The 15,068-nt window shown below is 50.0% G+C and overlaps 1 protein-coding gene across 3 annotated transcripts in view; it reads left to right on the top strand.

Moving 5' to 3' along the window:
- Positions 1 to 15,068, top strand: part of SLCO3A1 (solute carrier organic anion transporter family member 3A1) — a 295,788-nt gene that overhangs the window by 215,157 nt on the left and 65,563 nt on the right. For all 3 annotated transcript variants that reach the window (XM_040642752.1, XM_040642753.1, XM_040642751.1), the window contains exons 3-4: positions 5,176 to 5,274; positions 13,915 to 14,178. In XM_040642752.1, coding sequence (XP_040498686.1) covers positions 5,176 to 5,274; positions 13,915 to 14,178 — 363 coding nt within the window. The remainder of the gene's footprint in view (positions 1 to 5,175; positions 5,275 to 13,914; positions 14,179 to 15,068) is intronic.

The raw sequence follows: 15,068 nt of genomic DNA, 5'->3' as shown, positions 1-15,068 counted from the left end.
TCCAGTTCTTAAAAGAGTCACATGGATAGTCATGGTTGTGAGATCAGAGAATTGACTCACATACGATTAACGATTACATTGGTTTCCTGTTGCTGCCGTAATGAGTTACCACAAACTTAGTGGCTTAAAAATAACGCAAATTTCTGCTCTCACAGTTCTAGAGGTGGGAAGCCCACAGTGGGTTTCAGTGAGCTCAAATCAAGGTGTCGGCAGGGCTCTTGTCCTCTGGAGGACCCTCTCTGGAAGGGAGAATCCATTTTCTTGCCTTTTCCAGCTTCGAGAGGGGGTCCTTGTTCCTCCATCCATCAAAGCCAGCAGTGGCAGGTCACCTTCTTCTAAGGAGGCCATATCTCTGGTCGAGTCATCTTTTTTTTTTTTTTAAGATTTTATTTATGTATTTGAGAGAGAGAGAGAGAGAGAGCAGAGGGGGGAAGGGTAGAGGGAGAAGCAGACTCCCCAGGGAGCAGAGAGCCCGATGCGGGACTCTATCCCAGAATTCTGGGATCAGAACCTGAGCCAAAGCCAGGCACTCAAACCAACTGAGCCACCAGGTGCCCCTGGTCAAGTCATCTTATCTCCTTCTCAGACTCTGACTCTTCTTTCTCCTCCCACATTTACAGGAATCTTGTGATTGGGTCCTTGGTGATAATCAGTATAATCTCTTTAAGTCAACTAATCAGCCACCTTGATTCCATCTTAGCCTTAATGCTCTTTTGTCATTTAAGCTAGCAGACACGGGTTCTAGAGATTAGGACAGGTGTATCTTTGGGGGCCATTAGTCTGCCTCCCACACGGTGTCCCCAGCTTGGTAGCACAGCTGACACCGTGCTGTTCTACATCCAAGACTCAGTGCCATGAGAAGCCTTTGTAGCCCGGCACCGTTGTGCACCCTGACTACAGGACGATAGGTTGGTTTGTTTATGGCCTTTCTGCCATAGCACAAACTCCGCAGAAAAGCAGGGATTTTGTCTGTTTTGGTTGCTGCTGTGTCCTAGCGGCTAGCACAGTGCCTGGCCCCTAGTATGTATTCTAAGTGACTAAGAATGGTTGGAAGTCTCTCCAGTAGGGCAGCAAGCTGCTGCTGCTGCTCTTTTTTTTTTTTTTTTTTTTTTTTTTTTTTTTTCCCCTGAGGGAGAGAGGGAAGGGGTGGTGGGCAGAGGAAGAGAATCTTACACAGGCTCCGCACCCAGCACAGAACCCAATGCTGGGCTCGATCTCACAACCCTGAGATCATGACCTGAGCTGAAATCAAGAGTCAGACACTCAACCCACTGAGCCACGCAGGCGGCCCCATGCCCTTAGTATCTTATTTTTATTTTTCGCAGAGCCCTGAGTCTAAAAGAAATATCTGGCAGTTTTGTTACTCAAGCGGTTAAGTTCAAACTATGTAATAAGTGTCTGAAAAAATAATGCACATGAATTAAAAGGAAAAATATTTTTATCTTATTTTTAATGTTGAGTATTTTCCGTGTCTCCGTTTCTCAGCTCCGTCTCGGCTCCCCTCCCATGTTTGTGAATCTGGCAGGCAGCAGGGGGCAGCACTGAGCCACAAAGCCCATGGTCTCCGGTCCTGGGGTCACTCCGCTGTTCAACACCCGGGTTGTGGATTTTAGTGCTGGTCAGTCTTTTTCCTGTCTGGGTAGAACATGTGAGGTGGCTTCATTAAACAAGAATAAATTCACAGCCTAGGAGGGTGAATCGAAAGGAAAGTAAGGAAACACATGGAAAAGTACATTTGTGTTAAGATCACGGCCTGCCTCATACCCTCGCAGGGGAACAACTTCCCCTAAAAACCCAGGGTTGTGCTCTGCAGGCTGCTTTATTTGAGTCGTTATCCTAAGATATTGCTGAGGTGGAAAAAGGGTGTTTCCTGATGCGTGAAGACGCCCTCCCACATCTCTACTGGATTGTTCCTTGGAAAAGATTCAAGAACTCATTATTGCTAGAGGTTTCTTTAACATCTCTCTGGGGAGGGGCTGCTTGGAAAATGCCCCCAGAGGGGAGCCTGCGTGGCTCAGGTGGTTGAGCGTCTGACTCTCGGTTTCAGCTCAGGTCGTGATCTCATGGGTCATGAGATCAAGCCCCGCATCGGGCTCTGTGCTCAGCCAGGACTCTGCTTGAGATTCTCTACCTCTGCCCCTCCCCCCATTCATATTCTCTCTCTGTGTGTCTCTCAAATCAAAGAAAAAAATAAATGCTGCCAGAGATTTCAGCTGAGGGGGAAAAAATGCCCTTCATACAAAGATACATGTGTTCTATATCTTTCATTGGTTTTTGGAATTGGGTAGGATTTTCTGCTGTTGGGGGAGAACTCGATCTTGTTAAAATGGAAAGCCACAATCCAACGGCCTGGAAACCCTTGTCTTCTCCTAGAGGAAATGGAGTGGGAGGTGTTCTCAGCCAATTGAGAGGCCGCCTTGGTGCGTGGCGTCTCTGCGGTTGGCCTGTGCCTGCCCGAGCTGCAAGAATGGCTGGCTGGGGGGCACCTGGGTGGCTCAGTCGTTAAGCATCTGCCTTCAGCTCAGGTCACGATCCCAGGGCCCTGGGATTGAGCTCTGCGGCAGGCTCCCTGCTCAGTGGGAAGCCTGCTTCTCCCATTTGCACTCCCCCTGCTTGTGTTCCCTCCCCTGCTGTCTCTCTCTGTGTCAAATAAATAAAATCTTAAAAAAAAAAAAAAAAAAAAAAAGAATGGCTGGTTGGCCTGTGTGGACCCTGTAGGTCTCCTATGGGCAGCCGAGCTCGAGGGACATGCCTTCTTCCATGTCATAACTTGTACAAGGGCAGGAGGCCCAGAACCTGGGGTCTTCAGCTGTTCCAGGATGTCTGGCCTGTCCACACCCTCTACTGTCCCCAGGTGGGGGAGGGAATAACAGGACAATCTCCACAATCTCTTCAACACATCAGTTGTTTCTTCCAAAGACACTAAAAGCTTAGTCGTTTGACCTATTATTTGCTGTAATTTGCGTTACCCTATCTATAGGCAATGCATCAGTGATGATTACATTGAGTGGGGGTTTTATCTAATTGGCATGAAAGAAGACATATTATTATGAGTGGTGGGGCCTGCTGGGGGGGGTGGCTCAGAGCGGCTACTAGAATATCGATGGGGAATCAGCAGGATACTTGCAACACCCGTGGCAGGAGAATTGTGTTCCTGTCCCCTGTGTCCCTTCCTCTGGGACTGCCTGAGTAGATAGGTTGCTTGCTGAGCCCTCTTTAGAGGACCAGGGGCTCACCTCAGCCTGCAGCCTGGATGGGAGGATATGGCTGGCTTCACAGTCTTGCCCTGAGGCAGAAATCCCTTAGGCTACGTTGGGTGGTGCTCCTGCCTGGGACACCCCCTGTCCCTGCCCCCTACCCCTGCCCGTGGGTCGTCTTCAGCATCTCCTTCTGCTTTGCTTTCCTCCCAGGGAATCAGGCCAAGAGTAGCTCTGGTTCCTAACCCTACCCTGCTAAAGATAACCCCCTTAATTCTAGCCCATAGCTGCAAGATCCCCATATTCTAGAATTTTCCTATAATACCCCTAACCTACTCAACTTCCTCTGTTTGGTTATCTTCATCTAAGTTGTGACAAACCAGAGTCCGTGTACTCATAAAATGAATATTGCTCCTCCCAAGATTCTTAGAAACAAGAAAAACTGTAAGATCGGGGGTCTCTGGGCAGCTATGGGAGCAGGCACTTTGAGACTCTGTGATTTGGAGCAATCTAGAAGTTCTAGAGTAGGAGTTCACGGAGAGTGGATTCAGCCCCGTGTCCATGATATAAACCATCCTCTTTTCATGCCTTCCTTTATCAAACAATATTCCTTACAAGCTGTCTTCAAGAGATTGCTTTGGGGTCTGGGTTTCTGTCTATAAATCCAGAAGACATGGCTTCCTTTGCCAAGTATTTATAAACCAGTTGAGTTCCTGTTTATAGTTTTTTCTCCGCACCTCCAACTCAATGAGCTCTGGAAGCCCAGGATTCTTAATTGTTTGAATCTCCATTCCTGAGACTACTGCTTGGCACATAGGAGGAGCTCAATGAATATTGATTGACTGAATGGGTATTTGAGTGGCTCCATGATGACATCACCGAGGGAAATCAGAATGAGTTAGTCCACACCTGTGAGCAGACTAGAAGTACCCTCCACCGAGCTCAGATTCCCTTTGTTTGATTTCATCTTCAGCCTTGCTCTTCATGTGCCCTCGTGGACCTGTTAGCACCCCTCTTTGGGGCTTTCTGCTTGGGTTGGATCGACCCGCATACTGCTTGTCCCCATAGGTAGCAGCCTCTTGTAGAAGGGCCACTTCTTCACTCCTATTTTTATTCCCAGGGCCTTGAGAACTGTCCTTGCTCAAGGAATGTTCTACCAAACTGAAATTTAGTTAACTAGGTACAGCCTGTGGGTTTTAGTTTGGGCTTGGTACTTTTCCCAGAATGAATAAAAGGGTTTGTGCAAAATCCTGTGTATTCTATCCATCAGATACTTAAGTTCATGCCTAGTACCATCTTCTCAAGTCCTTTGGAAAAGGTTGAGTCTTGAACAACTATTAAAACTATAGGATAGCAACTCCAAAATATAGGGGGGGCAGATCTGCAAATTTCAAATTAATAAAACATCTAATTAAATGTTCTCAAAGCATACTATTACGTCAACTCCATGTTTTGCTAAATTTAATGCCCGTAAACATTTCATTACATTTGAAAATAATTTGTGGCTTTGACTTTTCTCCCTTCACAACAATTCCTGAATTTGTACAATGAGTGCTGAGAAATCTTAGCCAACCATAAATTAAGTGAATTACATAAAGCCAAATAAATGTGAAAGCAAAATGATAAAAATCGTTTCAAAAATGTTTATGACAGAAACCATTTAATGACAGATGTGGGTGTATTTTAGTACGGTTGATATGATGTGGGATGGAGTGCTCTGAAAGTAAGTGCACTTGGGGCCCACAAATATTTCAGAGCAACCCACAAAAAACTATAGAATTCCTGCATAACAATACTTCAGTATTAGCTTTACCCCTCAAGGATTTTTAGACTAATTCTTAGAATGTCATTTGTATAATCCAGTTTCTCATTTGATCAGTGTGAAATAATATCCTTGATCTTTGACTGTTTTGCTCATTGAATGGCTTCTGCTTTTTTTTTTTTTTTTTAATCTAATTTCTGTTTCATCTTCTTTCAGGAATCCTTTTCACGATGCTGGTATTTGGACCAGCCTGTGGATTTATCCTGGGCTCTTTCTGTACCAAAATCTACGTGGATGCAGTCTTCATTGACACAAGTAAGGAGTATATCTCAACTTCATACTGCCACCCCCGGGCGTGTCCTCCATCGTAAGGGAGCCCTCCAGCCTTTGGGTACTTAAGCCCTCCTACCGAGGGGCAGCCTTCGTGCATGGACCTCGAGCTGCTGGCCCACCAGAGAGCAAAGGAAAGAGTATGAGTGTTGGCTCAGATGGCCTGGGACTCAGTGGTGTTCCACCAGTGTCTGCCCGGAGGCTGAATAATCCCTGTAGTTAATGTTACTCCTCAAATCTGGATCTTTCTCGTCTGTAAATTAAGGGTAACAATAATTCCATGTGCTTCATGGGGCTACTCTAAGAATGAAATGAAAGGATAGATGTGGAATGCCTGGCATTTTCTCATTGAATGTTAGTCCATTAACCAATATGAGAACCCCACTTTCTACGTGTGTTCTGGAAATGCAGGTGTACAGACGGGGTCAATGATACAGAATATTTGAAACTCCCTTCTATAAGACCGTGGTATGGTGGCTTCTACGAAGAAACGTACCATACCCCAAAACCATTTTAAGCAATACTTCTTGTGTTCCTAGCAGGAAGGGCAAGTGTATTTCTCAGATGGCTCTGGGTCCCCCAGACCCTTGGCATACTTCGATTCAGCAGTGGGCTAGTTAACAGAGCCTAGGTTATGTCATGGTAACGCAGTTCCCAATCCCAAATCTTAAGTGATTTTATGCAACCCAAGTTTACTTCTTGGGCACAATACGTATCCAGTGCAGGCCGGCGGTGTTGGGGAGGGCGAGGTTTGGCTCCTCACGGTTGCCCCAGAACGTGGCTCACAGAAGCTTCATCTGACCCCAGCCTGTGCAGTCGCCAAGGCCCGAAACCAGGCTGTGGCGAGTTACACCCTGGCTCGCGAAGCTTCTCTTCATGTTTCAGTGGCCAAAGCAAAAGTCACGTGGTCTGTTCATCTTCTCTTGCTGTGCAACAAATTACCTCAAACTCGGTGACTGAAAACAACACTGGGGTGTTGTCGGTTACATCACAGGTGATTTCAGGGGGTCTGGGGTCCAAGAGCAGCTTGGCTGGGTGGTTCCGATTCAGGTCCCTCATGAGGTTGTAGTCAGGGTGTTGGCATGGTTTCCACTCGTCTGAAAGCTCCACTGGAGGAGATTCGGCTTTTAAGTTCTCTCCCAAAGCTGTCAGTCTCCCATCGGTGGGCCTCCTGGCAGGGCTCCCTCACCAGGGCTCCCCCGGAGCGAACAACCCAAGAGAGGGTGAGAGAGATTGCCCGAAACAAGAGCCGTGGTCTCCTTATAACCTCGGCTCAGAAGTGACATGTCCTTGCTTCCACTGTATCCTGAGGGTCGAAAGCAAGCCACCTGTTCTGGTCTCCACTCAGGACGTGAACACCAGGGCGTGGGATCCCTGGAGGCCGTCTGAGACACTGCCTCCCATATGTGGTCACAAGTCAACCGTGAGCCCAAAACAAAGCGCTCTGCTTCCCTGCACTTCCGTGAGCAGAGAAGCCATGTTTCCTTTCTGAGAACGGGGCGCGGGAAGCCATCCCAGCTTCTCCTCCTCCTAGCGATCTTTTCTCAGGATCAATAAGAGCTCAGCCCCTGGCTTCTCAATCCATCATCTCTTGGCAGTGCTAAATTTACTAATTCACCCCAAAGAAATAATGTGGTTTTAAATCCAATCAAGTCACTCTGTGATTCACTCCATTAATCCCACTGATATATTTACTTGTAGCTAATGATGTTACAAATTTGCAAGTGGGGGGAAGGAAAAGAATCAAATGCAGCCTTATTTACTTATTCTTTTAAAGCGCCGGCTCTGTTCAGGAGGTGATTGGATGCTGCTGTTTTGCGGCAGTTGGTTGACCCTTTGAACCCTGCTCGTAGCGAGCGGGAGGAGGGGTGGCCCCACGGTCGGTCAGAGAAACAGCACGTGGTGGGAGTCGGCTGCCATCTTGCTTGTATGAACCAAAAAAAGCCGGCTTCCGCCACTGTGCCAAAGGCAGCACAAGACAGGAATCATAAAAGCAGGTGAGGGAAGGGGGTGTACCCCCTGTGCAATGGGGAAGGCTGCCTGGAAGGAGAGGCCAGGTGGCCAGGCAGTGGCCGCCTCGGTTCAAGGCCTGTGGGTTACCAGAGTCTCTGAGCCCAGAACCTCAGATCATTCTCTTCCAACCCTTCCATTGTACCGAAGAGGAAACAGGCTGAGAGAGGGACAGGGATGTACCCCATCCAAGGGGCATATCTGTATAAAACCCAGGTCTCCTGAGCAAGCGTGTGGGCATTTCCACTTCACAATTCCCTCCACCACGCTCCCTTCTGGAAATGAAATAGCCCCTTTTCTCGGTGCCTGCAATGACCAAGGGCTGGACAAGGGGCTGGAGGGGCTTAGCCGGTTCCTTCATGGACCCCCTCAGTGTGCTGTTCCTTCCTTTGCTTCGGGCTGTTCCCTCAGCCTGGAGTCCTGCCCGCAGTCCCGTCTGGCCAGCGTCTTTCCTCACCGGTCGGGGCCCCATGAGAAGCAGCATCACCCGTGGTTCTAGGCTCACTGGCAGTGTGAAGAAGGCAGATGGGCGCCTTCCTGGTCCAGCTGGGCATCTTGCTAATGCCCTGCACACACACACAAATAGCAGAAGTCCCGTCCAGTGTTGTCCCCAAGAAAGGGAAGGATGCCCCGTGAATCACTGTCCTTTGTTTCCTTGCTGAAGGCCCTGGGAGGGCCGGTGCCACTCTTTACCAGTAGAGGGCAGAAGAATATAATTTATTCTATCAGAGAGCAAGACACAGAATTCTATAGTTGCCAGCAATTTGGATGCTTTCTAATCTTGTGACTAAAACTTGTTCTGTCTGGAATGGATTCGAGCTGTATTTTGAGAAGGGGGTTCTCAATTCTTTAGGGGTGACCCTCCTGTATTTTTTCTTCACCGGTGAAGACAGAGACCCTCCTTAGGGGGCTGTCCAACCTAGGAGAGCGTGTGCTGAAGCGTGAATGGAAAGGGCTGGGCACACAGCGGATAGCCGGGCAGGAGACTGGGGAGAGCAGGGATCTGGAACCTGCGGGGGAGGCGGGCAAGGCAGAGCCCTTGTCATGGGGCAGGTGGTGGAGAGAATGTGCCCTGTGCCGTGCAGCCTGGCCGCAGCTGAGGACACAGGGTTAAACTGGGGAGACCAGTGAGGAAGGCTGCTTGCAGTCTGTTGGGGGTGGTCTCTTGTAGGAACAGGCCAGCTGTGGGGTGGGCAGACCCCGCGGGCAGCTCCCCGGGGGACTCTGCCGGCCATGTTCAGACACTGGAATTCTGCCACTCTGCTCTTCATCTGTGTTTGATCCCTGCGTGGCTCCCCTGCCCCCCCTTCTTAAGGACAGATGCCTCTTGTAACAGCCCGGGAAGGGCTTTCAGAGAATATCCTTGTGAAACTGAGACCAGTTGAGAACAGAACCTAGAAAAGAAGGACTTGGGGGCAGGAGTGTGCCCCAAAGCACTGAATCGACCAACCTTGACAGTGGGCTTATCAGAAGATTGATAACGGCAGCCACGAACTGACCGCTTATTAAAGCACAATGTAGATGGTCTTCATGTTTGTAGATGAACTTCAGGACATTCCCCGTGGGCCGTGGGCCCTGCTGCTCTCCCACTTACCAGCTGAGCTGTTCTCATGCAGTGATGATGAGTTCAGAGTTCCAGTGCTGGCATCAGACCTCTGTTTGAACCTTAGCTCTACCCCTTCCAAGCTGATTGATCCTGGGGGCCTTTCTCCTCAAGGATCTGTGCGCGGATAACGTGGGTTAATCGTGCCATGCACGTAGCACGGTGCCTGGTCTGTAGTATGCACACGGTCAGCGACAGGTTAACTCATTTCCACAGCCAGTAGGATTCGAAGCCCGGACCTCTGTTTGACTCCAAACTGGGCAGCTTGTGTCCCTGCAAGTTCTCCAGGACTTTTGCCAGAAGGCTGTCCCCTTCCGTGGGCAAAGGCCTTGCTAAGAGGACCTCACCTCGTCAGCCCATGCATACAGACGCATCCTTAGGCATGTACCAGCTGGCCCCACTACGGCTGCGTGGGGTCGGCCACTGGAATAAGTTGTGTCCATATGTTTGCTTCCTGAAAAAGGTTAGCCAGCCGAGAGCTTCCTGCTCTGCCGTTCGAGGGCTGGCTGCGGGCTTCGTCAGATTCCTTCGTGTTAGGCTGAATTAGCTCAACGGCCGGGGTCCTGAACATTCCGTGCTGCCCTCTACCCTCAGCCCCTCCCTGTCTCCAGTTTCTAATTTGGTCTGGAACTTAATGATACTCTTGGAATGCTTGAGTCCCATAGCAGAAGTTTCACAAAATAGGTTAGACAAATAGGTAAATGGACTGAAAAAAAACAAAACAAAAAATGCCCAGAGAACCCATAGCCCCACTTACACATTAGTGTGGCCTGGGAGTCACAAGTAAATGTGATTGGCTCCTTCTTACAGCCCTGGGTATCCTCATGGGTTGGTTGGTTGTTTGGTTCATTTTAAACTGGTTTGACTCTGTTCCCAGCGATTTTTTTCTTTCCTACCTACGATGGTAGCAGTCCTCAGAAAAGGGAGAAAAATGTCAACTCCCTGTATTCACATGACCTTACACGGAGGAAGCAAACTACTGCGAAAAGCTTGCTCAGCTTATCCCACAGAACCACAAAAACACCTGAATGTGGAAGTCCCAGACATGGCAGGGTTAGCAGAAGGGATCTCGTAAAGCAGAAATCCTTCAAGCCTGTAGACAGCTATGCAAAGGCAGGCCCGGACCGTGCCCGTCTCATGGCGCCAGACATCTCCATCGCGGTGATAATTTGCTCCACTTCCTCCACACCTGGAATGACCAGGGGGCCCATGAGTGCCCGGATGGAGCTTGGCCAGTCCACTCCGAGTCCCCTGACCGACGGGTGCCATGCCTTTGCGAGCGCGACTCCCTCTGCTTGGGATCCTGTCCCCTCCCCGTTCTTTTCAATGCGTTTTTGACCTTCATGGTTCCAATTTGATTGGCAATTAGGTACATCTAAGTCAATGAGACGCATGGTGCTTCTCAGGTTTGCTCTGGGCATCTTACCACAGTCTTCACGAAAAAGCCGAAACCGCGGTAATTGTTTAAGATCAAGATACTGCCTAGGGCCACATTGGAAGAAAAGTAAAGAGGTTTTCACCCCGTTCCCCACCTGCACCTGAACAACACTTTCACGATGCCAAGCCTGCCCAGGATCGTGACTTTTGATTTCCTAAGCCTTTGGTGTAGTAGTCAGGGTAAGCTCGCTTCTGCTGCGGTAACAAACATCTCCAAAATCTCCGTCGCTGAGACTAGTAACTAAAGGTTTGTTCCTCGCTCATGCTGTATACATGGCACAGGTCCGTGGTGACCTTTTGTTCATCGTAGCCTCTCAGGGACCGTCTTAGGACCATCTTTGGAGGATTTCACACGCTTCCATGATCAGGCAGGGCAAAAGGGCGTGGCAAGTCAGGCACCAGCTCATACGTGGCTCGACACAGAAGTGACACGTATCCCCCCACTCCAGTGGCAAAATTCTGTGGCATGTAGTTATACCCAAGTTCGCAGTGCGGGAGGGGTAGTCCTTGTTCTCTGAAGAGGAGATCCGAATGAAGGCATCAGTAACACCTATTGCACCGTTCTTTGCCGGCTGACGTAGAGAACTCTCCCTCGACATCAGCAGTCCTAGAACATACCTGCTGACCAGGGATGCCTGCCAGCCAGGTGCGCAGGGTGGTAGAGGTGCCTCAGAAAAGACTTTTCTCAGCCTGGGTTCAAGTATTAGCCGTCTTCCTGTGAAGTGCCAAAATCAAGACTAAAACGCCACCCCCTAAGCCAACCCTGACCTGAGGGCAGCGTGCTCCAAAGCTGAGTGGTTTCTCCTCAGAACATTCTTTCTCTGCCTGCCACGGTGCTCTGGATGGTTGCAATGGAGAGGGGGAAAAATCAATACTTCCTAAAATGGTCAACGGTGATTTTCCTAGATCTACAAAATCCCGCCCCCCCCTCCCCCCACCACACCTTGCTGCAGACCCGTCTCCCTCTCCTTCCGTGCGCCACAGGCAGGCTTTGCTCTGACACACGATCACGTGCTCTTCCCCATCTTACAAATTACGAGCAAACGTTGGCTTTCCACGCGTAGGCTCATACCTACGGGGAGCGAGCTGACATGTTCACATAAACATCCACCTCCCCATCCCAGCCCCTCTCCCTGGGATGTTTCCTCACGCGTAGAAGAGAGTCACTAACTTCCTAACTAAAATATGACTCTCCACGTGTTACTAATTTTGTTCCCCCAAACAACTGCCAGGCGCGCGCGCTGTCTCCCCGCTCACATCTGCCAGCTTTCAATTTCCCCGTTATGGAGCCCATCGACAATGGAGGGAGATAGCACAGCTCCCCTTTACGTCTTTTGTTTTCATTCATTGCTGGTAGCAGGTGAAGAAACACAGCCAGTGACTGGAGAAAACATTCCTGCTCAGCTACCCGAGGCCATCTCACTTCCTTTTCTCTCCTCGTGTTTGCATGAAGATGCTTTCGAGATCACCTTGGGTTTTCTCATGCTTTTTTCAAGCTTTCCCATACTCCAAAAAAACCTCTATCTTGAAATCGCCATTCGTGTAAATATATACCTACGAGTAGATACAAGAGCTGCCAGATACAAAGAGTCTATCTGTCAGGTGATTCTTGCTCATTACCTCTCATCCTTGCACACAGTCTCGGTGGATGTCACCTTACTTCAATCACCTAAGTGATTGAAGTAAGGCCCAGAGAGGGTAAGTAGCTTGCCCAGCATCCCATGTGGTCAGCAGCAGAGCCAGGATTCAGTCCTCTACCTGCCAGAGCTTACGCTCTTTCTTCTCTGACGCACAGCTATGGGGAAGAATCTGGTTCATTGTAGTGACCTAGATACTGCTTCTGGGTGGATGCCAGGGCCTCCAGGACCGACACCACCGATGTTGCAAAGACCGACGGCAAAGCTGGTGATCTTAGGCCCCTTGCACAAAGCATAGGAATGAATCATCCACCCAGGGAGCCCGAAACAAAGCCTAGACAGTCCAGAAGGGCAGTGTAGCAAAGTGATAAGGAGCCTGGCCCTTGGCATTTGAATGCCCGTCTTTCAGTCTTCAACTCTGTGAACTCAGCAAGGTACCTACACTTTTTTTTTTAAGACTATATTTATTTATTAGAGCACAAGCAGGGGGAACAGCAGAGACGGAGAAGCAGGCTCCCCACGGAGCAGGGAGTCCGACGTGGGACTCGATCCCAGGACCCTGGGATCATGACCTGAGCCAAAGGCAGACGCTTCACCAGCTGAGCCACCCAGGCATCCCAGAACCAACCCTTTCTAAGCCTCGATTTTTCTGTCTAAGATTGGGATAATAAAAGACTGTACCTCTTAGGGCTGTGGGGAGGGTTGACCAGAACAGTTAAGAATACATTCTGCGTAATGCTCAGCGCAGAGTAAGCCCTCCGTAAATGATGGCTGGGCTCTTCACTTCCTGAAGAGTCCTCAGGGAGAACAGTTTACGAATGGTGAAGTGCTCGTCTGGTGTCTGTGGTCATTTCTCTTCCTAAGCCTGTCCATCCATCTGGTCCAGGCCTGTTGTCCTGTTAGTTCTTAGCTCATATGCCCTGCCCCCATGTCCAAGAATGTCCTCCTGTGCTCTGAAGGTATGGGATTATCATCAAAGAGACATTTCTAAGCAGCTCATCTGAGAGAGGTCCATGAAAGACCGTTGTAAAGAAAGACCAAAAAAAAAAAAAAAACTACCAAGGGGTAAGCTATAGTTTGTCTTCATGACTTGAGCTGGCAAATTCAAGAACTAATAGCTCAAGACAGCCAAACCACATGCACGCTGTCTGTAAGCATCAAGTTGGCTGCAAAGCTTTCTAATAAAGGACTGCCCCAAACCACAGGCCACCACCAAGATGGGAATTAACCTACCCACTAGCATTTGGAAACAGGACCCTAGCCGTCAATATGAAGCTAACAGTGTTTCAATGCCCAAGCACATGCCAGGGACTGTTCTGAGCACTTTATATCTGGTGTGGCTCATTTGCTCTTTCCCCCAAGCTGCTGTCACCGTCGTCATGGTCCTACAGGTCAATCAGCGAGGCCCGGAGTTCAGATTACTAGGCTGGGGTCTCACAGTGAGAAGTGGCAGGATTTCACTCCAGGTAACCTGGCTCTTGACTTCTTTCTGTGCCACCCCTTATGATCCGTGAACCCGATCTGGGACCGGGCGTGGGGTGTTGAATGGGATCTCTGAGCAGCTGCTTTTTTTAGGGGTAAAAAATAGGCCTTTGTGCTTTGTCTGCACACCCAGGCAGCTCTACCGAGCCCATCAGTTCCAGTCTTAATTCCGAGGGTGTCTGGCCTCTCGCTGTTTTTGTTTAGACTGATACAAACACAGGGTAGACAAGAAAATTAAGGAGGGAAAGCAATCAGCCTTCAGCTTCGGGAGAAACAGAAGCACTGATGTGGAAAAAAGGCTGCTTTGTGAAGCGTCCAGTCCCCCCACCCCCCACCTCCCCTGCACCCAAGGCCATTTCCAGAGCCCTTTCCGATCCGTGCACCTGACTCAGACCATCAGCCATATCGCTGCCCGGCTGCGCCCCCTCCTCCTGACTGTGTTCTTTCTGATTGCAGGTAACCTGGACATCACTCCGGACGATCCCCGCTGGATCGGAGCCTGGTGGGGTGGCTTTCTGCTCTGCGGTGCCTTACTCTTCTTCTCTTCCCTCCTGATGTTCGGGTTTCCACAGTCTCTGCCCCCGCACTCAGACCCTGCCATGGAGAGTGAGCAGGCCATGCTCCCTGAAAGAGAATACGAGAGACCCAAGCCCAGCAATGGGGTCCTGAGGCACTCCCTGGAGCCGGACAGCAGCGCCTCCTGCTTCCAGCAGCTGAAAGGGGAGGTGTCTAGGCCGGTGGGGAACTAGGCACTCAGGACTGAGTGCTGGGGGCTTGACGTACACCCACACTTGTCTTGCATGGTTTGCCTTCTCTGGTCTGATGCTTAATGTTAGCCCCAAGAAGGAAACGACCTGATGCTTAAAACAGAAGCAGAGTAGCCACCTCTCAGCAAAGGGGTAGCAGGCCAGTCTCCCCAGCAGCGACCCCAGTGGTTCACATGGCACCTGATGCATGATAAGGACACGTGTCTGTAGAAGGAAGGTTCTAGATATCTCATGGAGCCCTTGGACTCTTTCCAGCCACCACGTACAAGCGGGTTATAGCAGGAAAGGATTTGGGAAGCAGGGCTTCCTTTGCCTGATACAGGCATTTTTCAAAAGCCACATCCAAAAGCGATTTCCTTTGACTCGCTCTGTCCTTCCATCCCCTCCGTGCAAGATGTGTTCCTCTGGAAAGTAGTATGAACTCCGTCTTAATAACAGAGTCACCCTTGAGAAGGTGGCCAGGCTCTCCCAGTCGTTTTTAAAAGAAACCGATCGCATCTTTTCTGACAAAATGGAGTAATCCAGAATGAGAATGAGAAGAGTCTCCCCTACCCTGGCCCCCGCAGTTTCCACATTTGGCAAAGTGTCTTCAAGGCAGACAGTGCCAGTGTGACCTCGAGCCCCTGGGTGTCTCTCCCAGCCCCCTCCCCACCGCGAGGTCTGTGCAGCACTCCTAAAGTCCCAGGACCCCTCCCTTGGGTCCCTCGAAGAGCCTGCTGGGCATTTGAAGTGGGCAGGAGCAAGGCTGGGGCACTCCTTCTTGGTGAGGCTGGGGCAGGAGGAAGGGTGACGGTCCCCTCTCGGCAGGATCTGGGCACGCCTGTGAGCAGTGCCGGGCTTCCA

This window comes from Ursus maritimus, unplaced genomic scaffold, assembly GCF_017311325.1.
Source record: "Ursus maritimus isolate PB19 unplaced genomic scaffold, ASM1731132v1 scaffold_27, whole genome shotgun sequence".
Classification (NCBI taxonomy): domain Eukaryota; kingdom Metazoa; phylum Chordata; class Mammalia; order Carnivora; family Ursidae; genus Ursus; species Ursus maritimus.
Note: the sequence above shows the minus strand (reverse complement) of the source record. Positions and strands in the feature narration are given on the sequence as shown.